At 50.6% G+C, this 25,289-nt stretch overlaps 9 protein-coding genes across 9 annotated transcripts; 6 read left to right on the top strand and 3 right to left on the bottom strand.

The window, feature by feature from the left end:
* Positions 1–4,658: 4,658 nt before the first annotated feature.
* N7532_007308 (uncharacterized protein) lies at positions 4,659–6,259 on the top strand (the record flags this gene model as incomplete). Its single annotated transcript, XM_056619801.1, has 2 exons — positions 4,659–4,785; positions 4,833–6,259. The coding sequence occupies 2 exons, from the start codon at positions 4,659–4,661 to the stop codon at positions 6,257–6,259; spliced, it is 1,554 nt and encodes a 517-aa protein (XP_056473167.1).
* Positions 6,260–6,671: 412 nt separating this feature from the next.
* Positions 6,672–7,439, bottom strand: N7532_007307 (uncharacterized protein; the record flags this gene model as incomplete). The annotated part of the gene is made up of 1 exon (XM_056619800.1): positions 6,672–7,439. The coding sequence occupies one exon, from the start codon at positions 7,437–7,439 to the stop codon at positions 6,672–6,674; it is 768 nt and encodes a 255-aa protein (XP_056473166.1).
* A 2,094-nt stretch (positions 7,440–9,533) lies between these two features.
* N7532_007306 (alternative oxidase) lies at positions 9,534–10,504 on the bottom strand (the record flags this gene model as incomplete). Its single annotated transcript, XM_056619799.1, has 3 exons — positions 9,534–10,017; positions 10,074–10,367; positions 10,419–10,504. Coding segments are annotated over 3 exons (864 nt in total), but the record flags the coding sequence as incomplete, so codon positions are not given.
* A 638-nt stretch (positions 10,505–11,142) lies between these two features.
* N7532_007305 (glycosyltransferase domain-containing protein) lies at positions 11,143–12,747 on the bottom strand (the record flags this gene model as incomplete). Its single annotated transcript, XM_056619798.1, has 1 exon — positions 11,143–12,747. One exon carries the CDS (start codon positions 12,745–12,747, stop codon positions 11,143–11,145), a length of 1,605 nt encoding a protein of 534 aa, XP_056473164.1.
* A 728-nt stretch (positions 12,748–13,475) lies between these two features.
* N7532_007304 (uncharacterized protein) lies at positions 13,476–14,725 on the top strand (the record flags this gene model as incomplete). The annotated part of the gene is made up of 4 exons (XM_056619797.1): positions 13,476–13,721; positions 13,779–13,954; positions 14,006–14,228; positions 14,279–14,725. 4 exons carry the CDS (start codon positions 13,476–13,478, stop codon positions 14,723–14,725), a joined length of 1,092 nt encoding a protein of 363 aa, XP_056473163.1.
* A 2,365-nt stretch (positions 14,726–17,090) lies between these two features.
* Positions 17,091–19,070, top strand: N7532_007303 (UDP-glucose 6-dehydrogenase; the record flags this gene model as incomplete). Its single annotated transcript, XM_056619796.1, has 5 exons — positions 17,091–17,753; positions 17,808–18,212; positions 18,263–18,421; positions 18,475–18,765; positions 18,786–19,070. The coding sequence occupies 5 exons, from the start codon at positions 17,091–17,093 to the stop codon at positions 19,068–19,070; spliced, it is 1,803 nt and encodes a 600-aa protein (XP_056473162.1).
* Positions 19,071–19,688: 618 nt separating this feature from the next.
* On the top strand, positions 19,689–21,216 carry N7532_007302 (putative MFS sugar transporter; the record flags this gene model as incomplete). The annotated part of the gene is made up of 2 exons (XM_056619795.1): positions 19,689–20,546; positions 20,602–21,216. The coding sequence occupies 2 exons, from the start codon at positions 19,689–19,691 to the stop codon at positions 21,214–21,216; spliced, it is 1,473 nt and encodes a 490-aa protein (XP_056473161.1).
* A 516-nt stretch (positions 21,217–21,732) lies between these two features.
* On the top strand, positions 21,733–22,857 carry N7532_007301 (uncharacterized protein; the record flags this gene model as incomplete). The annotated part of the gene is made up of 1 exon (XM_056619794.1): positions 21,733–22,857. One exon carries the CDS (start codon positions 21,733–21,735, stop codon positions 22,855–22,857), a length of 1,125 nt encoding a protein of 374 aa, XP_056473160.1.
* A 592-nt stretch (positions 22,858–23,449) lies between these two features.
* N7532_007300 (uncharacterized protein) lies at positions 23,450–24,115 on the top strand (the record flags this gene model as incomplete). Its single annotated transcript, XM_056619793.1, has 1 exon — positions 23,450–24,115. The coding sequence occupies one exon, from the start codon at positions 23,450–23,452 to the stop codon at positions 24,113–24,115; it is 666 nt and encodes a 221-aa protein (XP_056473159.1).
* Between the last annotated feature and the right edge of the window lie 1,174 nt (positions 24,116–25,289).

The raw sequence follows: 25,289 nt of genomic DNA, 5'->3' as shown, positions 1-25,289 counted from the left end.
GGGGATGTCCAACCAGGCAGCCCACGCGCATCCTTATTTCCTCCGCCGCCCAGAATGGCGTCATGGGGAGGATTCGGCCGTTGATGCTCGCTCTTAGAACTGACGCTCGACAGTGTTGCACCGCCCATGCGGCAGTAGCCAACGCCACTGACTCGAGAAAGGGGCCGTCTCAAGGGGCCGTCTCGAGGCGAGCTCGGCACCACCTCGTCACTGCAAGTGCCTACGTGCTAACCTTTATTGCTGTAGTAATTGGACTGGTGAGTCAAATGACGACAGGATTTTCACCTGCAGCCAACGAGCCACGACAGCTCCATCGTGCTTGAACTCAGCTCCCCAACAAATGAGCTATTCACTCACTACATAGTATTGCTCGTCGATCGTGAAACGACCTTAACTTTTCAATTCGCCCCAGAGAGCCCTTAATCTCGCCAATTTCACGATATCGAATGTAGGAATTCCCTCGTGATCGCGGATGTCAGCAAACTCCGAGGGAGACTCGCACGATCTAAGCGATCGCTTTCGCCCCCAGTCCTTCGGCCTCGGCGCGGGCCTGTGTGTGCTCACGGCTGCAGCTATCCACCCCATCGAATCGACCGGCATCTGCCCAACACGATCACATCGCCCAACCTCACCACTCAGTGAGCGCAGTCACCGACGACCAGATAAGAGGCACGCCGTATCGTTGATGGGCACGCCTGCCCACTATTTTATTTCGTGTCCACACAGAGCGGTCTCCACATGCCTGCCTGGGACATTGGTGAGGCTCGAGAATAGAAACATAGAAAAAGGGGAACCCTCCGTCCTCGCTGGGACCAGGTGCTCCTGCAATTGTAACTTGCGACGAACGCTGCATTTCGGGCGACTCCGTTGTTCGCACAATTAACGCGAACACATCGGCGTTTCACGCGTATACTCTTTTTTTTTGGACTCAAAAAAAAATAGAAAAAATAAAAAAACATCTCCCAATCCTTTCACCAGGGCAGTGTGGGGCCGAGGCGCAATTATTATCCAGCTGAAACCATGCTCTTTCGATTATTGCCTGTGTAATGATTGCATCGTACAACACTTCAGGAGAAGAGAGGTAAACGTGAAAATGAAAATCTGAATTGCTATCGGTCATGTCACGCGAAAAAAGCATCGTGCTGAACTGCAGGAACTGGTCCACGAGTGTCTCGGCCAAGAACCGATGATGCCAGGGACGGAGGACGGCTGGGTCCGCCACGCCACCGTGCTCCTACCATACATCGCACATCACATTCATTAAACGCCTCAATAAATCTATCTTACATATTCATATTATTAGTTTTCTACTCCACCCTCGTAGAACATAAGACACATCCAATTTCTTCACGAGTAACTTAATTGTTGACATTGAAATTTTCGCTGTGGGCTGCCGTTGGTGGGTCGGAATGTGGGGCCGAGCGAGGGTCCGGTCAAAGTCTTGGTGAGCTTCGATGCGCGTCGGTGGGAGTAAAAATTGGGTAATCAACAATTTACTTTGCATTGTGTTGTGGAGGATATTGGTATATACACTGTGGTGGCGGGTAGAAATTGGACCTAGGTCAATACTTTAATACACTAGTTTAGGATGAAGTATGATGCATCAAAGTTAGGTCGTGTCACGTGGGGGATGAGCTTCTGGGCTGGGAAATATATAGTTGCAATTTTAACACTGTATCAAGAGGCTGGCAAGTACATGAGCACCGTTCATCAAATCACCCATCTCCAGGCCTTTTCATTAAATCCTGGCAGATGACCATGTTCGCATCTGGCCACACGGTCTTCGTCAAGTATCACCCATACCTTCGCTGTCAGATCGACTACAAACTGTAGGGGTGTCGTCGTGTTTGTGATGAGGAAGTCCTGGTCAAGGAAGCCATTCGTCGGGACGGTGCCGAGTCGTACCGTTGTGATATGTTGATGGACACAGACGACACAATTACAGTAGCCCATGGTAGCTACCTTGAAAACTTCCTGACCACGATGGGATATGCCCAGGTGACGGCCATGCGTGGATGGCCATCCGGATGGATGAGCCACTGGTAAAAGCACTTGGATGCATCCATGGTAGACCTGTAGCGATTCCCTTTGGCCATGTTCAGGATTTCCTGTTGGTATAAAATTGGGTAGTATGGCAATGTCATGATGCCCCAGACCAAGAACAAGCTGTGGGTGTAATTCAGTCTGTACTTTTTACCCGTGATTAACATTCCACGAGAAGCATAGTTTCGAGACCTAGCGTGCACTTCGAGTTGGTCGTTGGTGTCATCAAAATTGGGAAACCAGCGGGTGTCGACCTTAGGTTGGTTGGCTTCACTTGTTGAGACAAGGTCCTTCCCCAGTGAACATGGTCGGCTTTAGCACAGGCTACCAAGCCAAACACCTATCTCCATAACCGCATGAGCTCTGCGTCTTGACCAAGGCAATTCTTTTTTGCCATAGCGAGGTCGGAAGGACTCAGGATCGCGAGCGCGATGTGACGGAACAACTGATGCCCCTTCAACCGGTCCTTCGTCCGTCTTGGCTTCTCCCGCTGCATAGCGATAATTTGGGAGGAGGATGCACTGCATTGTCAGGAGTTCAAATAAGAGCCTCAGCTATGTCGCGAGATTATTCACGGTGATTGAACGGTGATCGTAAATGTATATCGGAATGGAATAAGGGTACAGGTTCATAGTCAAAGATTGCGAAATCGTGCTCTGGACTCTGCGTGAAGCTCTTCTGGGCGTTTCGGGATTCCGGGATTCTCGTCGATCGTCGCTTTGATATCTTACTCATCATCGGGGTTCGAATGAACTCCCAGTAAGCGACCCTTGAGCAGGCGAGAGGGCAGAGGGACGGAGCGAAAGTAGAGGTCAAGAGGGACAAACAAAGAAGACATAGGACCAGAGGAAAGAATATGTTTACCACCCACCGCCATCATTGCCGTGGGATGTACAGAACCATGAGGACTGATGTGGGAATACTAGGCCTTAAGGCGGGGAGGGGATTGGTACATGAGGGTTGCTGTTTCTGTAGTCAAGAAAATTGTCGAAGTAAATTCAAGTTGCACATACCTCGACCACCAAGTGGTAAGCCTTTTTGCTGGGCCTAACCTCGTTCATTTTCAAGCAAACAATGGGAAAGTTGCTTCTCTTGCATGCTCATTAATTTCACCGTGGCCGATGGCGATGTCTGTGTTCTCGATGTCTGTAGTCATGGCCAAATACTCGCGCCACAGCATGTCCAATAAGGACTGCAGTTGCGAATCGTGCGGGTCTCGATTTGTCGCCGCGAAAAGGCATGGCTGGTTCTTCATGACGTAAAGGAAGTTCGAATTTTGCGGTTTAAACAAGGCCCAAGCTTGGAAAACTTGGAAAAGGAAGATAGAAAAGGCGAGATGGGAAAGTTGTGTGATGATAATGTGATTGCTGAGAGACGAAAAGGGAAATGTAAGAGATAGAAAAGTGATTGGCGAAAAATGTCACTGCAAAAGAATAAACAACATATTGTTCTTCATTTTCCCAGGTCTTGCTGAACTTTTCGGTGTGCAACACAAGTCTCTGTTCGCCTTCGGTCGGTTCACCGTTGGATCCGTTTAGAGGATTTGCCCCTTTCCGGAACTCCAGGTTATACTGTTTCGGGGAAGGGAAATTGGTCTTCTTCAGCAAGCTGATCCCTGCCACGCAGAATAAATGCAGTCGGACAGAGCCAGCTTAATCTTGATCCGTAGCTGGACTCGGATGGGACCTACGATGCGGCGCATAATGAGAGAGGTTTGTTCCAATTTTCACCGAGGGCGCCATATCCCTGAACAATCGGCGGTATAATGGGCACAGAAAGCACTTAGTAAATGAGTCCACGCCAGATATTTGGTCATGGATCCCGATGGTCCGTGAAAGGTGCTTCGGGGAACAACTGCGGGTCGCTCGCGTTGTTGTTGAAGGCCGAAGCTTGCAGCACTAAGGAACTACGATCAAAGATTGAGATTATGCAGTTGCAAGAGAGACTCTGAAGGCCAAGCTTCCTTTGAAGAAGAAAGTGCGCGTGGGAGAAGAAAAGGAAGAAGGGAAGGAGGAAGGCAACTACACCATCTGCCAGGTCACCAGACATCACAACAATTCAATCGTAGGTAAAAACTGGCAATCAGGCAAACGCTGAAAGGCTGGTTTCACGCCAGGTCTATTTCTCACTAAAAATATCACCCTCGTGAGGCTGAACATTTTTCTGAATGACAGGCACGTCCAGAAAATACGATAGGGATAGTTCTAGATGCGACGCTGCCTTTTCTCATACTTCATCTCCGAGTGGGGTCTGTCCACCATGTCCGATTCCACACTCCTCCCATCCCCGGCGCTCCGATATCGAACTTGACTGATCTGAGTGAAAGAAAAGATAGCAGACGATCTCGATCGACCTTTCTTTTTTTGCTGCCCTGCCCCGAGGTAGCGGGCTCATCTACGACCACCGCAGACGCAACACTCAGTGCTCGGCAGGTGGGCGATCCTTTACCTCGAATGTGGGGGAGTACCCCAGATTCTGACAAAGCAAAGCGATGGGCCCGAAGACTCACCATACAAAGTTCATAGTATAAAAGGGGGGCTCATTTACCGCGCCTCTCACCAGAATTTTCCCGAGATTTGCATCTCTCATCCTTCAGCTCTATCTATAGTACCACCATGGATAAGAATGATGTATCCCACGTCGAAATCGCAGATAACCTGACGAGGACTCCGACAGGGCATATAGAACTCCTGAGAAACAATGAAGTCATCCTAGTACCGACTCCCTCCGCCGATCCTCGAGGTACGTTCCACCGCCACAAGACTGCCCGTGTTATCTGACATGACAAGATCCTCTGAATCTCCCTGCCTGGCGTAAATGGGTCCTCTTGGTACTTGTATCGGCATACAGCTGTACATCGGTAGTGCTAGCATCGGGAATGGGATCGATCTCGTCAGTCGTCAAGGCCTCATACCCAGGCCAAGAAGATCGCGCGAATGACCTTCTCACACACCCGACCCTGTTCATGGGCGTCGGTAACTTGGTTAGCATGCCGCTGGCATACACAATCGGTCGAAGACCTGTCTTCCTCGCTTCGATTATACTCCTCATCGCAGGTGGTATCTGGTGTCAATGTTCAACTAGCTTGTCGAGTCACATCGCTGGACGAGATATCATGAGTCTTGCAGCTGGCCAAAGCGAGGCGTTGAGCCCCATGATTATCCAAGAGATTCATTTCCTGCATGAGCGCGGTCGCAAGCTTTCCTGGTTTATTACGATCCAGAACCTTGTCGCGGGTGTCTTCTTTGTTGTCTCGACATACATGGTCTCGGCATGGGGTGGATGGCGCTGGTGGTATGGCTTCTTCACTATCATGAACGCAGTCATACTAGTCTTCAGCTGGATATTTGTCTCGGAGTCACGATTTGAAAGACCCGAGGAAGCCATGAGGGGAGAGGCATATCCAAGCAACAAGTTCGGCGATGATAATGTGGAGCAGGCACAAGGACAAGAGTACGGGCCTCGTTGCTGGCGTGATGATCTCAAACTACTCGCCACTCGTCCGAATTGGAGCGAGATTCCTACATTATACAAACAAGTCTTCCAAGGTCTCCTGATACCAACAATCTTATGGCTTCTCCTACTCAATGGAGCTCATCTGGGCGTGTACGTCTTCCAAGCCTCGACATTTTCGAGTATCCTCATGGCATCGCCGTACAGCTTTTCCTTCACATCTCTCGGATACGTGCAAGCAGGTCAAATTGTCTGCTGTCTGATTTTCCTTCCTCTTCTGGGCTACGGAAGCGACTTTATCATTCGACTATTCACAAAACGAAATAACGGCCTCTTCAAGCCAGAATACCGTCTCCCCGTCATCGCGATTCCTGCCATCGTTGGCGTCATCTGCGGAATTATTTATGGTCAAGCAGGTACAAACCCAGGCAAATGGAGTGCCGCGGCTGTGGTGATCGGATACAACGCTTCATTCTTCGCGTTCTTAGGTGCAAATATCGTTGGTATCACCTACGCTGTTGATAGTTTCCCTCTACGCGCAGCGCCGTTCCTCGTCGTGATATGTGCTGGACGGGGTATCATCAGTTTCGGACTTAGCTATGCTACATTGCCAGCCGTGAAGACTATCGGGTATAGCGGGACGATGATTGCTGAGGAGGTTATCTGCGGCGTCTTGTCTTTAATTGCGATTCCGATGTTCTTCCTGGGTCCTCGTATCCGCAGCTTTGTTGGGCGCTGGTGTGGCAGCAAGGACATCTCTTGAGGGTCGAGTTTTGTGCTAGGGTTTTACCATTGAGTACGATCGAGTCCAGCATTGTAAATGCATACAGATAAGCACCGATATCAAAATCGGCGAATGGAGAGCCAATGTTCCGTCGATATTCGAAGGTTACAGAATTATTGGAGAAAGATCAGCTTGAATTTTGTCTGCTCTATATTTCTTGACCAGGGGATGCATCCTAAGTTGAGCAGTGGTCATCGTTTTCAAAGGAAAATTCACAAAAGCATTAAGTAGCCGATTGGGAAATACTTCGATTGCAATTTCCACTACTTACACATCAAATTCATCCAGAAAACCACCCCGAAGACTAGAAAAAAGACAATGAAATCCGCTCCAAAAAACGCCATCAGACTTGAAAGAAGACTGCAAGTTAGCCGACCAGGGGGTTATGGCATTACTTACCTGACTCCTCGGTCTTGATTGTGTGTGAATCTTCTACCATAATCCACGGATTAACCCATTGAAACTTTTGCAGGTACTTTGTGGAATGCTCGTTGAACCTCTGTTCTCTTTCGATAAAAGAATCATCGCAGATGGTGTCGGCTCTGATGAATTCGTCCACGCCCTTTTGGTGCTTAGCGCAAGCATGCGCCCATGCTTGATCGAAGGTAGTGGTCACTTTGTTGATCAGAAAAGCCCTGGCGTACAGTGTGAAGTTGCGAAAACTTACCCTGTACGATTCCTCGACCTTCGTCTTATCCTCCGAAGTAAGATTGTCGAAGGCAGCGACCAGTCTTGTGTGCGCCTTGTCCAAAACCTGGCGTTTTTTCCGAAGATTCGAGACGACGACCTTCAGCTTGCACTCCTGCTCGTTATGGAAATTCCAGGCGGGGATAGCTTCATCGCTAACATCGTCCGCACAAGCGTCGAAAGCTTGCTTGAGCCAGCCAGGAATGGTGGGTGGGAGCTCGGCGGTGGAGGTCTTGGGGAATGCGCTAAATGAGGGCGTAGCTCTGGCGCTGTCGTCATGTTCGTCGAAGAGACAAGGACGGAGAGAACGAAGCGGGAGTTTGAGCTTCGGGACCGTGTCATCGGGCTTGTCATCGGACTCATTGCGTCCGGCAGCAAATAGAGCCAGCTGTGCTTCCACTCTTATGATACGCTCCTCGAGCACCTCGAGATCGTCTTCACGGGGTCTCTTGCGTTTAAGATGTCCCGACATCTCGTTATCCGGTTCCTGGTGGTAAGTATTGGATGAGTGCTGATTGTTAGCCGGGAGCCTGTGGCTACGCTGCAGGGAATAAAATGTGACGCGATCAGAATGCGAGGCTTGACTCTGTTGACGCGGTCTGGAAATGCTCTGAAGTGGACAAACGGGAAGAGAGGAAAGGCGGCGTTGTATACTATGGAACACGTGATCACCGTGCCTAAAGAGGCAGGCACGGTGGTCGCACCTGCCTCAGCATCTCTCAAGACGGGAATGTGCCTATGAGAAGATTACTAAGCTCACCGGCCTCAAACAAGGTTCTGCCTAGCTCAAGTCTGTATTGATTTTCGTACAGGCAGTAACAGGCTATATAGCGCAAATCTGCCCAGTGCCACAAAATAGGAATCAAATTCGTTAAGTCTGCAGTGCGCATTTCGGCATGGACGCTGATTCGGGTTACTTCAATAGTATTGACACAGTCAATTCTTGGAGACAAGGAGCGTCACTATTGTTACTACTGTTCACGGAATCCATGGAGATGGTAATATGGTACTCATCATAGCACATCATCTAGAAAGGAAAATCTAGCAAATTAAATTCAGATATTAGCTACGCTCAACAAAGCTTTTTTTATGTCACATAGGACAGCCCAGGTCTATCTTTGAACTCAATCACAACAAGTCGATCGTCCAGGTGTTGAGCATCGGAGCTGCGTCCTCCAAGACATCGCGACACATCTTCTGGTCCTTGAAGAACCCGCGAGTCGGCCTTCCAGATCAGCATCCAGAACCTCCATTCTTTCCTTGAAAGAATAGCCCCATTGTATGCGGCGTGTATTTGAACACTGAATTTTCATCGAAGTCGATTAACCTGTTCGGCATTGCATGCTGGGACAGATTTATTTGTCTTCCGCGAGGCATTTGGCGGCTCTGACCAGCTTTGTGTGGGCCCTATCGCATCTATGGCTTTTTGATTGGAGGTCACCTAGTCGCATTCTGAGCTCAGCGGCGAAGGTGTGGTGGATTGAAAACGTAACGGCGAAATTGAGGTCATTCGTGGAGCGCCGGTGGAGTCCCCGTCTTGAGCCATCGCGGGGTGAGACGTGGGGCGGGAGGGGCGCGGGACTTCGAGTCTGCCAGCGTTGTCTGAGTACTGGTGGCCTCGGGAGCCAGACCCAAGGCCCCGGGCGCCAGATCCAAGAAGTTTCAATTGGACCGATGAGTGGTGGTTCCGACTGGTGCGCTTCATTGTGACAGGTGACTTGTCTGAAGGATGTGGTCGAGTTGGCATGGGTGTTTCACTTCAGCGAGATTGACAAGAGGAGGCGACTTATTATTTTTGAAAAAGGCTGAAATTCCTTGGGTTTATACCCGAGCTAGCGAATGAAGGCTGTCCAGAACAGCGTTGCTCGCTAAGGATGGAGGTTGAAGTGGACGAATTGGAAGTTTGCAAGAGAGGAACGCCACTGAGTCAGTGGGTATTTATAAACGAGATGAGGTTTGAACTAACTGATGTAGTTTTCTACCACCAATGAGCTCTAATACCTACCAACAAAACATGATGGGTCCAAATATCTACTGACTATCATCAAACCGATATGAAAATATGTCATCGTGTGGAAATCAAGGTCTAGATTTCCTACGAGAAAGAATATGTCCTCTCTCTAAACATGGCTTGTTTGCATCGCTGTCATGCAAAAGGAATTTTACATTAATACGTCAAGGCACGGGCCAGGCATTTGAAAAGGGAAGGAGTCGAGCTCTCGAGAGCCTTGTAGTCAATGTGGTGTAATGGTGTGCTGATTCCGTACTGTTGAGCCCAACCTGGATCTATGTAATTCCGTACATCAGGCTTGTAACTTTTTCTCATAGACATGAAAAGCCTTTCGGTAAAGAGTCTTCTTGGATGATAAGTCTTGGACTTTCGAAGCCAAAATCCAACCAAATCACCCAAGTAAGCATCTTATCAAGGAAGAACAATGCTCGAACTTCTAGAAAATGTGCGCGCAGCGCAATGTATGGCAGAAATTTCTATGAACACCCAAATCCCACATCTAAAATAAGATCTATCTATGATATAACTTGCAAAGCCTTCAAGATCCCCCATGAATCAGACCTCCTTCCTCGCCCTCTCCTCAATTTTGACCCTCGGCATCTCCGGCATCCGAAACTTCGCCGAAAAAGGATTCGGATCCGTCTGATCCAGATTCCCGAGCGTATGATTGACATCCCGATGTTTGGCCTCATCCGCTCTCACATAAAGCAAAAGCGACCGCATACACCTCCGTTCCTCCGGCATCTGCCAATACTTGATCGCCATCTTCGGCGCTTGCAGATTCTCCCACTTCGGCAGGTGCCCGTCGTCTAGATCCTTGATTGCCTTGCTGTAGGTTATCACGGCCTCTTCTTCGAGGTATCCGACGAAGCGGTGGCAGATTGCTGGGGATATGAGGTATGCTAGACTGAATCCGCTAAAGAAAACGCATTGTGCGCCAAGAACCATGAAACGCATGCCCCAGCCTGGATGGGCGAGTTTTAGGAAGGTTAGAAGGTGCATGCGTTCGTTGTAGGCTTCTTCGAGGAGAGTTTCGATCCTGATTATCAGTGTCAGTGGGCGTCTTGGTTTCTCGATTGGGGTGGATGTATTTACCAGCCGTAGTCTCGTCGCATCATCCGTATAGATTTCAAGTGCCGGAGCATACCTGCTACCATGCCCGGGACTCCGGCGACGCTCTCGAGGAAGATGAAGCGTGTGATCCACTTCTCTTCTGTCATTACGTTCGATTTCGAGATGGATGTCACGGTCGGGGTCGAGGATTTGTAGCCTGTGACGAAGTCCATGCCCCAGCGGAGGACCTTGACTGTTGCAAGGGCGACTTTGTCTTGCCAGATGGATGCTTTGCGGTGGGCGGTTTGGACGGCGAGGATTTGTTCTTGTGTGTATCTTCGATGGATGTCAGTGTGAACAAAGGAATGATTGAGTGTTATGGCTTACACTGGATGTGTCCAGTTGGACTTTTGTGTGCTTGTAGCATGTCGTCGGTGGCCGATGGCGGTGTTGATTGGCGTCAAGCAAGTACGACTTAATAAATCATTTCGTCGTGTGCGAATCGAGAAGAAAAGGGGCCTTGCTATTTGACTCATGATGAAGAAAGATGCGACGAATGAAATGTTGAGACGAATCAAAATACAAATTGAACAACTTCGAGGCCCGGTTGTTCTCAACTTGCTTAATTTCTAACTTGACGGTTCCAAAACCTCGCACAAGATGATCTCTTATACTACTCAAATTCTCCTTTCTACGACGCAGAACGAAGTCTGTTGTGACTCGATTCCCGATTTACGTGTCGAAAAGTCGTGTTCTATGATGTGCACTGTAGATACCGTAATAGCCTCAACAAAATAGCCGTGATCGCGCCTGGGAACCTTAATTACCCGATATCTCCCGAAATGATGGCAGATATGAGAATGGATGCACGCAAGAAGAAGAACAAATCTAGAATTGCGAATAGGAACGACGGATGGACTCGCTGAACCCGACAACTACCGACATACTATACCCTAGGTATGGAGTGGTGGGTGAAGGATTAGTCATGAGAGTACTTATCGTCAATTTGAGAAAGCATCTGCGTCTAGAGGTATTACGTAGCTGTTAATTATATACACGAATGTAAGAACGACCCTACCTTGGGTACTAACAACACTGTCAGAGGTTCGAATTAATCCAAATGAGGTCTCGACACATTCCCTTTCTTAACGAAAAGTTTCCCCTCATAAATGTGACACATTTCTTCCCACCCAATCCAATTCAACTCATCATCCAGCGCGCCCGCAGCCCGCGCGCCCGTCACGGAAGAATTCGGAAGAACATGCGCATGCGTCCAGCGCCGCCCATCCGCGATCCCGATCGTGTGGTTGGCGTTCAACCGCTTCACGGCTGCTTCGAAGAGTTCCCGGCCGTACGGGTAGAACCACATTTGTCCCCAGACATCGTCCATATGGTCCTTCTCGCCGGTGTAGTGGAAAAGGCCGTGGACGTTTTTCGTGACGATGTTGGTCTGCAGTGGCAGTTCGGTTATGTGAGGGATCCTATCAACAACGTGCGCGATTCCCCGGAAGAGTCGCATTATGGATTGGGCGAGGTTTCGGGGGAGGAAGATTTGATATGGTTTGAAGTTGTGCGCGCCGCTGCTTACGTCGCGGGTGACCCATGTTGAGGGGCGGGTGTTTGTGCTGTTGGTCATTGAGGTGTTGGTGTTGATGTTGGAGGTTGCGTTGTAGGTGAGGAATTCCACATAGTGTTCTGAGCCGGCGTTTGTTTGGAATAGTGCGGAGCGGTAGTCGATGCCGATGTGGAATTCGGTGTGTTGGTCGGGTTGTAATTCGGGGATGACTTTGCCCGAGTCCGGATCCGGAACGACATCCGGTGGGTAGACGTCGCCGTGGAAGTACATCTCCAACTCTTTGATGGAGCGCGCATATTCTTGAACGCCCCAGACATCGCTCATGTATTTTTGGTCGGAGTCGCTGAATTCGTGTCCCGGATCGTAGTACTTTTCGATTCGCTCCAGCGTGGCCGCGAACATTCGGCGCATGTCGTGTACCGGCCCGATGATGGTGCCGGAGTTTAGCCAGAGGGGGATATTGTGTGCCCAGTCGCCGTCGGATGGTCCGAATGCGCCGTCGGGAATGTCGACGTCATGTGGGATTGCCCAGCATCCGACGCGGTTTATGTCCACGGGGTAGCAGACCTTCTCCGGTCCGAAGAGGATGGTTTGTCGGGGGGTGTCGTCGCCTGACAGAGATTCGATCGTTTCAATGCCGAATCGCGCGGCCAGCTTGGCGTTCGCTGCCTTGTTGACGGTGAAGTAGCGCTCGATCAGAACATCCAATGGGATCTGAAATGTGACATCGTACCCATCGATCATCAGGACGAGATCGTCGTCGGCATCTTCGGGGAGGCCTTCGAGGTAGTTCATTGTCGTGCGCACTTTTGCGAGATGACTTTGTGAGGCGTCCAAATCGCCTTCTTGCATCCAGCCGTTTAGGACCGGTACTGGATAGCCCATCATGGTGGCAGATGCGATGGCGCGACATACGCGGAAATGCGGACCGCTGGCCGGGATCAAAAGGTGGAATTTCGAGGCCTGCTGCGAGTCGGTCGCTTCATTGGAAGTGTCGGCCGATCCATTTGTGGTAAGGAAGACGGAGATGGGATCTTGCTGGGCGATGGACGATGAGCGCAACAGTGTTATGAGCGCAATCACCACGACAGCCGCCAGGCCAGCCCATTGCCAGCGGGTCAGCCGGTCTGAGAGCTGCATTTCGACAACTGTACCCAGCTACTAGCCTACTAGCAGTGAAATGCGAGCCTCTTCTTGTGTACCCTGACCATCAGATCATCAGATTAGTAGGTGTAAGATGCAAGACGGGGGAACTTCGGTCAAGCTGGCGTGGGAGTGTACCTAGTTTCGGCGATGCCCATGCCCGATAATATTAATGACGGTGCCTGTGCCTGCTGGACCCTGACACCCAAGCCCACTTGGCACGTTACGCTGGCCCGATCCGGTTTGACTGAGAGAAGATGCGACCTGGGGATTGTGCTGGTTATCTGGTTCCAGTCTTCCAGTGCCCCTTTGGCGGGGGTTGCCAGGATGCTGTCCGGATCGATTCTGCGCCCCCAGACGCCACGGCCGGCAATCCAAGGACGAGATACGGCGAGATGGCGTGATGGAAAATTACTGACCCGCCATCAGCCAGCTTGAAAGAGACCAAAAGCGTTGTCGATGGTGTCTCACTGCATTTGCTGGTGGGTCTGATTACGACGCCCCACAACGCACCCTAGCCCTTTGTATAGTAGTATGTATAGTAATACTAAGGAAGTAATTAATCGTGTAATTTACCCTATACCTAAGGAACCTCAGGCGTGTAATTTGGACAGGACAAGGCGGCCTGGCGGTCAACAGGTCTTTCTTGTCGGCGCTATCTCGCGTGCATCTTCTTCACTCACACACCTCGCTGTCGACGAGAGGCAGCACTACAGATATTCCAGATGCTGCAAAAACAAGAAGAAGAGGCCGAGCTGGCCCTGCTCTCACACGACGACTCCGAATCCACACTCACCGATCTCGACGATCACGATCACCACGATCTCGAGGCCAACCGCAAAGATGCCCTGCCCGAGAAGACCCCCGAGCCCGAATACCAGACGCCTACTACGCTGAAATTTCTCTGGCTGACGGCCTACTTCGGATTCAGCATGGGCATTACTATCTATAACAAAGTTATTCTGGGATCGGTAAGTCGCAGCATTTACTCGCGGATGCTCTAGCGCAGCTGCTCATCGGGTCAACAGTTCAAAGCACCATGGCTCCTCACCTGCCTCCATACCTCCTTCAGTGCGCTGGGTACATTCATCATGTTGAAGCGGGGATATTTTAAACTGTCCAAGCTGGGCAGGAAGGAACATTTAATCCTGGTCGCATTCTCGGTGCTATTTACGTCCAACATTGCTATGTCGAATCTATCATTGTATGTCCCACCAAACCCTGCCGCATGCTCTCTCTAACTTATATTTTCTAGATCGCTCGTCTCGCTCGCCTTCTTCCAAATCATCCGCAACACCGTTCCCCTCTTCACGGTCCTGATCTACCGAATCTGGTTCTCGCGCTCCTACGCGACCGCCACCTATTTGTCGCTCATTCCGATCGTTGCGGGTGCGGGAATGTGCACGGCGGGCGACTACCATTACTCGGTGATTGGACTGGCGGTAACGATTGGCGGTGTTGTCCTTGCTGCTGTCAAGGTAATTTTCTTGAAATATCTTGAAACATGTTCAATACTAAATTTGTGCAGACCGTGACGACAAACCGCCTCATGACCGGCTCCCTCGCCCTCCCCTCGATGGAACTGCTCTTCCGCATGTCCCCCCTTGCAGCCGTACAGTCGCTGATCTTCGGCATCATCGCCGGCGAAATTCCGATCTTTATCGACGCCATGACCGAGCGCACGCAGAACGGCGCGCTATTCCCGACGCTTCTTACTGCCGCTTTGCTTCTTGGCAACGGCTTGCTCGCGTTCTTCCTCAACGTCGCGTCGTTCAATACGAATAAGATTGCGGGCGCGCTGACGATTACGGTGTGTGGCAATCTCAAGCAGGCGATTACCCTTGCGCTGGGTATTGTGCTGTTTGGTGACTTCTCGGTCAATGTCTTGAATGGCCTCGGCATCTTTTTGGTGTTGGCTGGTTGTGCTTTCTTCAGCAAGTCGGAGCTGGATTCGAAGCGGCGAGCTGCGAAATGATCGCTAGGATGCTGTACATAGAATGTAATACTAACGACATGACCTTTATTGCGCATTGCATTGATTGCGTATCCCACGACGCTAGCGTTTCCCTGTGCAGTACGCTTGTGTTGTTACACGATCGCCATCCCGCGCCGCAAACGCGCCATGATCGTCGTAGATCAACAGATTTTCCTCTCCTCAACTTCAAAACGGTACTCTACGATCCCCTCGCACCCGGGTCAAAGTACTAATACATTGTAATTCACATTTTATGAACTGCCAAGCCAGCGATAACGTATCGCCTCCGCCATCTCGGAGCCTTGCGAGGGATGTATACGAATGCGGCGTATTTCGTATTTCATGACACCTCCACTTGCACTGCTGCTGATCGAATGATATGATCGTCTCGTACCGAAAGGGATATACCGGCCGACCCACATGGGGTAAATCACCCGGATGCTCCGCGAGAACTAGTGCTCCTCTCCCTGTCGCCAAGAGCCCGCCAGGCTGCTACGTTCTGGTCCTGCTTTACTAGGGTGTCAGCACACTAGAGCACTCCGAAGGTGCTGAACTCCGCATCGGCAAAGCGAGCGGAGCTGGTAGCACCCTCCATTAGGGTCGGTGTTTCGTCATTACTAGCACATCGGTTCGATGGCAGTCGATGGCAGTGAAGTGGCTGAGAGGCTGAGACATTCGCACTGCCGTCTCTGAATTATTTACGGGGTGCACTGCGATCCAATCAACCGGGTAATCTGCCGTGCCACGAAGTATACCACGATTCGGATCAAAGAAACACATCCCGCGACACGAGCGTTCCACGTTTTGTGTCGAGTCTGTCCAAAAGGAGGTACCTTAAACGAAGTTGAAAATGTGCGTTGCTTTTGCGAGGCAAGAATAATGTAAACACACTGCACTAGTAGCATCATGTGGCATGCCCGATACCGCAATGTCCCTTCCTGCTCGTGTCGCATCCACGAGTCCATTGTAATCCACGATGGATCGAGGCTCCAATTCGGGGCCACCCAAATTTCAGGGTCCGAGGCTGAGCGTGGCCAAATGGCGTCTCTTGGCTCGTCTGTTTTCTAATCTCGTGGCTATCCCCGTCTAACCCCGAGAGAGCCGAATAGGGCTGACGGGCTTGGCGGGTCCTCTGCTCGTTTGTACTTTTCCTGCGGTGTAAGTAAAGGCGGGCTATTCCGGCTGTGGCATTGATAGTCCTTCCGGCTCCCAAACCGGCACCCTAAGCCCTCCCACGATCGATAAGCAGCCAATTAGCGCCCCACCTCGTCCCATGTGTGCGATCGCGAGGCTATCACTTTTCCTCTACTTACCTGTATGCCTAAGTTAGTAGGTTTGGAGGGATAGGGGTTGGCGGGATGGGGTATAGGAATACCTGGGTATGGAATGGATTCAACTTCGGTCACACTGCATACCACTAGTCCCTTAGGCACCCTACGGGCCAACTAGTAGGCACAGGAGTGAGGCGTTCGGCAGTCGAGATGTCATTCTGGGTCTGCGCCAAGCCCCCGGTGCAGTTGGGCGATGCGAAAACGAACAAGTGGGCCGTCGTGACAGATGCACCACGTTGTAGCAGGGCAAACTGTCAGTAGCAATCGGTGGGTGGACAGGGTATTTCAAAGGTGCCTGAGAGAGTCGCAGGGCAAAGGTGGTGATGTCGACTTTGACGCATCCCAGCGAAGATCCGGCAAAAATTACCCACGCTCCACCCGTATCGTACATACGAGTACGAACGCCGTTTTCGGATGTGTACGGCGACTCCCAAATGTACTCATGTCCCCATTTTCTGTATGTACTAGGCGACGAGGCTAATGATCGGTCGCGTTTGACTCGTAGCCTTGGCTGCGTCCCGGCAGCAAGGCTGAGCACGAGTTTATCATGCGAAATGGCGAGGAGACCATCTCATACACTTGCACTTCTAAGTGTACCTACGAGACTACTCTACACAAAGGTACCAAAGAATACTGTCGATATCACAAAGGGGGTCTGTAAAGAGTAGGTGTACATTCCCAAGTGCTTAAGTGTCCCGCCGAATACGACGCGATTACAGGGGGTCCAGGTACGGCCCTGGTATATTTGCCTCCACTTGGCTTGGGGTTGCATCTTAAAAATAGTCGTCCGTGATATCAACCGATGCTGACTGGTGGAGTCTCCAGACAGTGGAGGTAGGCACTGAATCAGATTGCCAGAATCCGATCCAAGCGTGAGTGTGGTGCCTTGGTCCTGATCCTGAGGGTTGGCCAAGATTGCCCCAATATATACATTGCATTGTGACCCTGCGCCTGCGGAAGTTCTTTGCTGATTCTGCCTTTCAAATGCCAGGCCACTGAAGTATTGCGCGGCGAACACAGAGTTGGCCATCACAATGACTTCCACACACTCTACTGGCGACTCAGAGCCGAATCAAGACCACTCAGTCATAAACGTCTCGACCGTCCCGACGACTCCAACCAGAAGCAGATCATGCAGTCCCTCCCTCGACGCGAGTACCGACCCCGACAGCGTCCTGAGTAACAGCAAGCTGGAAGACAGTGACAACGAATCGATTCGACCCAAACCCGTCCGCAATGTCTGCTTCGTCGGCGCGGGATATGTCGGTGGACCTACGGCCGCGGTCATCGCGCATCAGAATCCCTCCATCAACGTGACAGTCGTCGATAAGGATCAACGACGCATTCGACGGTGGAACTCGCGCCATCTCCCGATTTACGAGCCCGGTTTGGCGGATATTGTGCGCGTCGCCAGAGATGGGCTGCTGCCCTTCGGGAAGGAGGATGAGCAGCTATCTGCGCGCAAGCCGAATTTGTTCTTTTCTTCGGATGTCTCGAAGTCGATCGCTGAGTCCGATATTGTTCTGATTGCGGTCAATACGCCGACGAAGACTCGTGGTGCTGGCTCGGGTCGCGCTACTGATATGACGAGCTTTGAGGCCGTGGCTGCTGAGGTCGTGCGCCATGCGAAGCCGGGGACGATCATTGTTGAAAAGAGTACTGTTCCCTGCCGGACGGCGGAGATGATCCAAGAAATGGTGAGTGTCGCCTCTGCTACATTGGCGACTGCAGTCACCTAACCCACATCGCAGATCCGAATCCAAAGACCAGGCACGCACTTTGAGATCTTGTCGAACCCCGAATTCCTCGCTGCAGGAACAGCCGTGCAGGATCTGCTGAATCCCGATCGTATCATCATTGGATCCGCGCCTACTCCCGAGGGACGCACGGCTGGCGAAACCCTGGCTGGCGTGTATGCCTCGTGGATCGACCGCTCGCGCATCCTCACCACCAACGTCTGGTCTTCGGAGTTGGCGAAGCTGGTCGCGAACTCCATGCTTGCGCAGCGACTGAGCAGTATTAACAGTATTTCGGCGATTTGTGAGGCGACTGGCGCCGAAGTGAAGGAGGTTTCGGCTGCTATTGGACGTGATGCCCGACTGGGTGATAAGTTCCTGAGGGCTGGTATTGGTTTTGGTGGATCTTGTTTTGCCAAGGTGTGTTCTGAAGCTCCTCACTCCATTGAACATTTTTTAAATCATGCCAGGATATAAACTCGCTCGCCTACATTGCCGAGTCCCTTGGTCTGCATGAAGTCGCAGAGTACTGGAGACAAGTCCTCAAGATCAACAACTACCAGCGAGACCGCTTTGCTGCGCGGGTTATTCAGCGATTGAGAAATACCCTCGTCACAAAGAAAGTCACGGTAGGTGTACTTCACTTCTGAAAAGAATGCCAGCAGGAACTCATAATCCTCAGGTCCTCGGCTATGCCTTCAAGAAAAACACCTCCGACACCCGGGAAGCACCCGCTCTTGAAATTATCAAAACACTCCTGGACGAGAATCCGCGAGAAATCGCCGTCTACGATCCCTGCTGCAACCCCTATGTCATCGAGAACGAGATCCGCTCTCTGCAAAACCACGGCTCACCCGCCCTGAATGAGGACGGCGGTCCGGTAATGGTGTACTCAGACGCCTACGAAGCGTGCGCCGGCGCAAATGCCATCATTATTGTGACTGACTTCGACGAGTTTCGGAACGAGCCTATTGTCCTCTCCCCGCGCGAAAGGCTGCAGTGGTGAAGGGGTCTGCAGAAACTCAAACATCGGAAATCCAAAATCGCTTCAACGTCGAGCCTGAATGCGCCGCTGACTGTCCTGACTGCCATACCACTTACGGTGAGAGTACCGACCATACATACACGGCTAAGGAACAGCTTGATTGGAGCAGGATTTCTACAGATATGACGTCCCCCAAGTGGCTGTTTGATGGGCGGTGCATTATCGATGCGTCTAAGATGTCGAAGTTGGGTATTCGGGTTGAGAGTATTGGTTCCGCTGGGCTTGGCGTTTAGTGGCTGCTTACATACATAATTTTTTGTATTTTTTGATCTTGGTTTCTTCATCTGTCAGTTGCTCACGCTTCAGGGTTCTGCTTGGGTGTACTTTTAATGCAAATATTGGGATCGCAACCGCTTAATACTATCTTTTGGAAACGAGCTGAATGCATACGTTCTCTATCTGCTACAATCACCCCCTAAGAATAACTGATTCACGAAGTCATATTTTCCTCCACATATAATCGCGTGATGAGCACCAGTCTGTGATCAAAGCCCTCGCACTCTCGTGCAGCGGTAAATCATTCCCTTTCCGTGCTATCTGGACGACCTCCACTTTTGCGGGACGGTGGAGCATAAGATAGCAGCCACGGCCCGTGGGGTGTGGGATGGAGGGGCAAAACGATTAGGCGATGAAAAATTGTTCCTGTAAATCCCACAAGGTCCGCGCAGCTTCTTCCTTTTTCAAATATCTCTCGACGGCCCGGAAGACGCTCGACGTTATTTCTCGCGCATCTTCTAGAGTTGCGGCTGCAGCAAAGTTCGGCGGGTCGCTGAAAACCTCTATTTTCCGTCTTGGCACTGCCTACTAGCAGGTACAACTGCAAGTGCAAGTGACGGTCAACATTAGTCGCAATGGGACTGTCTCCTTACCTCACGAAACCGCCGCCGTATATTTTGGCGTGCGTACTTTGCTCTGCGAATGGATTACTCTTTGGCATGGACACGGGCGTTATCGGTCCGGTGACTGATATGAAGGATTTCAAGGCGCAGTTTGGAGGGAGTCAGAATGCGACGATCCATGGGTTGATTGTTTCGTCGATTTTGATTCCTGCTGCACTGTCTTCGTTCTTTGCTGGGTATCTTGCTGATAAACTCGGTCGGCCGAAGGGGATCAGTATTGGTGTTTTTATTTTCGGTGTTGGGGCCGCGATTGAGGCCGGCGCTACTTCTCTCGGCATGTTTGTTGGAGGCCGGGTTGTTGAGGGTCTTGGTGAGGGGTTATTTTTGGGAAACCTGGTTGTTCTCATTTGTGAGATCTCGCCGACGAGTACGAGGGGTCCTCTTACCACAGGTCCGCAGTTGCTGATTACTATGGGCTTGGTGGTTGGGTATTTTACCTGCTATGGAACGTCGAATATTCCCTCCTCATTTTCTTGGAGAGCTCCATGGATTATCATTGCGTCGTTATCCATGATTCTTTCTGTCTCGTCGTTCTTGTTTCTTCCCCAGTCGCCTCGGTGGTTAACTCTTCACGGCCGTCAGGCGGAAGCGGATGAGGTGTGGGATAAGCTTGGTGTATCTCGTGCTGAGCGTGAGAAAATTGAGCTGCAAGTGGATGTCCAAGAAGTTGCACCTGATGATGGCGGACTAAACGAAAACGAAACGCACAAGCTCTTCGAGATCTTCCAAAAGGACGTCCGCGGTCGCACTGCTCTCGCTGTCTTCCTGATGGGTGTCCAGCAACTCAGTGGGATTGATGGTGTTCTATACGTAAGTGATGCTGCATTGAGTTTACCGCTGGAAGTTTTCACTAACTTCGATATAGTATGCCCCACTTCTGTTTCAGCAAGCTGGTCTCAAATCTTCCGAGGCAAGTTTCCTGGCATCTGGCGTCTCGGCTCTGGTCATTTTCGCCGTCACCATCCCCGGACTGTTGTATTGCGACAAATGGGGCCGTCGACACAGCATCATCTACGGTGGTGTCGGACTCGCAATCATCATGTTCCTGATTGGCGGCCTGTATGCAGGAAATGCGGTACATGCGAGCTTCGGTGCGGGTCGCTGGGTGGTTATCGTTGCCATCTACATCTTCGCTGTCATTTACTCGCTCAGCTGGGCGATTTCCGTCAAGGTTTACAGTGCGGAGATCCAGCCTCAGCGGACTCGTGCCTCAGCTACAACCCTTGCGCACTCCAGCAATTGGATTTTTAACTTCCTGGTTGCGCTGGTTACTCCCGTTCTTTTGGCGAAGAGTAACTGCGGCGCGTACTTTCTTTTTGGTGGGTGCTCGGTTATCGGTGCTGCGGTTGCAGCGTTTTATATGGTTGAGACGAAGGGAAGATCATTTAATGAGATTGAGAAGGCTTTCAGGCACAGAGAGCTGAGAAAGAAGGGTATTTTCAACGTGTTTCGGCGACCGAGTGAAAAGCATTCGCTTTAAGAGGACATGACTTATGGTATTTATGACATCGAATTGGTACATGCGTGGGAATAGGTATAATTAGATTAGAGCTAGGCTACCCAATGTAGAGTTGCATATAATTATTTGAATATGATTAGCTCTGATATTTGGGAACGCTCAGTCGAGGCTCGTTCGTATCCAGCCTCAATGTTGAGGTCACGTGATATGGTGATGTCTTGTGTCGGAATCCAGGTGCTGGAGGACCTAATTGGGTTTAGATTGATGCCTTATTGCCTTGTTTTGTAGTTAGTCAGCTTGCCCCCATAAATTGCCAGAACAGGGGCTTCACAGCAATTCAGACCTCTACCACCCCATTGGTTGTGGGATATATCCACTTCTTCGTTGTTTGCGACAGTTATGAGCCCGGTTCGCCCATGAATCAATCGTCATTTTGAAGCTATTCACAGCCGGCGTGTGTGGTAGCGAGTGTGTTAGACGATTACCCCTGAGCGACAGCCCCCCTTGAACGAAACGAAGTGGACGTAGCAAACAACCATGGAATCGAGTACTGTCTCCGCCATGAAGGGCGATAAACTGAAGGACCCTCCTCAATGGAGGAATTGGCTGGCAAGAGTGAAGCTTTTGGCTCGCCAGAAGAAGGTGTGGGACCTCGTAAACCCACAGATTGAGGAAGATAGGCTCGAGCAGCCGATGCGCAAGCCGAGAAGGCCTCAATATCCAGAGGGCGGAAGCGAGAGTGTAAAGCGCGAATGGAGAGATCGGCTTGATATCTATAAGCTTGATCTTGCAGAATGGGAGCAGCAAGCAAAGGGACTAGATGCTGTGAACGAGTGGATTATCATCAACCTTGATCCGATTCACCATGCCTCCCTGCTTGATTATGAGACTCCGTATGAGCGCTTAGTGTATCTCGAGACTCGATTTGCCCGATCGAATGCGTACGAGGAGGATATTCGTGCTCAGTGGAAACAGTTCTCGTCGATGCCGCCAAGGAAGGGCGTGGATATCGACCGCTGGCTAGCCGACTGGAATACCCTAAGGGAACAAGCAGTTACCTTGAATTTGCCAGAAGTGAAGAGTGCGAACAAGGATTTCCTTCGTGCGGTGAAAAACGTCTTGCCTATCTGGTGGCAGGCGAAGTACGAGTCTATCATCATGAATCATGAGGATTGGGAGACTCGAGACTTGATTGAGAACTTCCGAGGATTCTACCACGAGGTGATACCTCAGGAACCAGACAATACGATCTCGGAAGCTTCTTTCTCGACATTTCAGGACTTCGAAGAAGCGGAGTCAGAAGCAAAAGTGATGGAAGAAGATGACCAGCACATACTACAGAAGCAGGAAGATAAGCCTTTTGCTAAGCGAAGGTGCCCCTGCGGAAACCCTGGTCATAAAGCATGGCTATGCTACACCATCAACGAGGCCGTACGCCCACAAGACTGGGTGGTACAGAAGGCCAAGATACAGAGGGTACAGAAGGCTTTAAAAGAAGACCCTCAGTGGAAGGACTGGATCGAGGCAAAGATCAAGGTGTATAATGAGAAGCAGCAGAAAGGGCAGGATAAGGAACCGGTTGCCAACAATGCCCTATTCCCACCACCTCAGGTCTCACTCTCCGCGATCTCGACAGATAATCTCTCACCAGTCGACATTTAGAAGGCTGTCATAGCTTACGGCTAAGCGAGTCAGCGACCTAATCGACTAGCTGAAAGAGGAAACAAAGGCCAGCCAATGGAAAGGTCAGAAATGAAGGATTCCAGGCCGTCCAGCTTTCCTACTGCAGCAGGAAAGCTGAGGGGGTGTGTCGGAATCCAGGTGCTGGAGGACCTAATTGGGTTTAGATTGATGCCTTATTGCCTTGTTTTGTAGTTAGTCAGCTTGCCCCCATAAATTGCCAGAACAGGGGCTTCACAGCAATTCAGACCTCTACCACCCCATTGGTTGTGGGATATATCCACTTCTTCGTTGTTTGCGACATCTTGTAGCCGCGCTCTCTCAGGTTAGGCCAAGGTTCGGGTATTCCTTTGGTTGTCCAACGCATAAGAAGGCTGTTAATGGAGCCTTGTCCAAGGTAGCCTACCTGCAAGGATAAACGTTTGAGAGCATGAAGGATGACGAGCGACAAATCGCGACGTATTGTAGGGGACCACGTGATACGTTTTAGTCAGCATTTTCCTGCCGCATTTCGACCTTCTCGTTATCGCGCCCTTCCCACATTATCCGAGAGCTGGACATCAAGGATCCCAGGATGGTTTCCACGCCGCTTTTAGGGCCTTTCAAAGTCGCTGTGCTCGGAGATGCAGGAGTCGGAAAAAGAAGCCTTATCTCCCAGAAGAGAGAAGGCAAATTCAACCTTGAATATATGCCGACGATCGGCTATGAAATCTGTCCACTTCCATGGACTACGAACCATGGCACTATAATCCTGGATCTGTGTGATATCTCCGGGAGCTACTGCGACATCGGAATGCGGACCGACTGTCTACGAGATGCCCACGCTGCAGTCATTGTGGTCGATCGATCGGAGCAACAAACCGTCGATAACGCCCTTTACTGGTATCGTGAATTCGTTTCGGTCACCGGGCCTGATACCCCATTCCTGGTGTGTTCGACTAAGCGTTGTCTGGCCCAGTATGCTTCCGATGCCCACCCGGACGTGATAGACTGGCCGGCGGAAATGGGCAACGTGACATATTTTCACATCTCCTCCGATGAAGAGGGCATGGAGTTCCCATTAGACGATAGACCATTTTCTAATCTATTTACTGCACTAACGAATCTTCCCGACATCGTCCTTGCTACCGTCTGTGGCATTCCTTACCAAGTTCCCGAGCTGCTCGAAAAGTATCGGCGAGAGATGGAGGAAGCCGCGAGTAGGCCTATTCCGGATCCGAGCGATGACGAGAACCTGTGAACCTATTGTGGATAGTCGGCGGCCCTTTGTTGTTGATGGCGTCAGTACAAACGACGACTTATGGACTGGCGAATCAGGAATGCGATGATGCGAAACTACAGATTCAACAGCAAGCCACGGGATGGCTTCACATTCCGATCAATAAGTACAGTCTTCTGTTCACTCCGAAAGGATATCGATCCCACAGCTACTGATGCTCATCTGACAGACAGCCATTGCTTGTCTGCTCCTACTTGCCCCCATAAACGGGACCTTTCGTGTAGTCATACGACGGCTTGGGCTGCTTTTGCATCTCCTTGATGGTGCGCTGTTCTGTTCTGGCTTAAGGCCCACTTCGTTGAATAGTCGGTCAAAGTTAATAGTCGGCCAAATCCATCTTCGCAAGCTCTGCGGCATGGGTCATGAAATAGGGCTTCTTGCCCTCCTGCTTGGGGATCTCGGTTGATCGGCGGGCGTTAAAGTGCAACTTATGATAGAAGGAATCGCCAACAAAAGCCACGCGAAGCTGCTTGAACATTATCAGTCCGGTGTAGGATTCGTTGCTCGGGAGTTTGTCAAAGTTTTTTGGAGCCGGGCTTCGCTAGTCACTTCTTAGCGGCCTCCCATGAATATAACCAGTCGACAGGGAAACTAAGATAGGCAATACATGGTAGAGCGGTCTTCTGGGAGTGGACTGCGTTTCGTAGTTCATAATGTAAATAATCCGAGGCAATACCACTCTAGATACTGGTCTAATATATCTACGTCCATGTATAAGTGACCAGTTGCACTCCTTGCCCGGAATGCGCGAAGGGCTCATGTCACACAGCGAAGCAGGGTCGCAGTAAAGAGAACGGATCGGTGAGATACGTGCCTGGGCAGGCTCTTATCCAAAGTCATAGAATCTAAATCATATTTTAGTGTTACCATGTTTCATTTACCTGAACCCTGGTTATGAGAGTACAATTTAGGTGCGGCTGCCCCACACACTTCCACACGATCTTTAAAATATGGTTAAGGTTCGGCCTGTTAATTCTAAATTTTTCCAAGTGGGCTTGTTTATCCTGAGTCACTGAAAATGGTATGGGAGCTTGTTACAGGCTATTGTCCGGTTAAAGCGAGGTTGTTTGTTTCTTCGTAATTGTTGTCCTCGAGCCCATTTAGCGCTACGGGTTTGCTAGGAGAGATTGTTGTA

This window comes from Penicillium argentinense, assembly GCF_028826775.1.
Source record: "Penicillium argentinense strain IBT 30761 chromosome Unknown utg000006l_segment0_segment0, whole genome shotgun sequence".
Classification (NCBI taxonomy): Eukaryota; Fungi; Ascomycota; class Eurotiomycetes; order Eurotiales; family Aspergillaceae; genus Penicillium; species Penicillium argentinense.
Note: the sequence above shows the minus strand (reverse complement) of the source record. Positions and strands in the feature narration are given on the sequence as shown.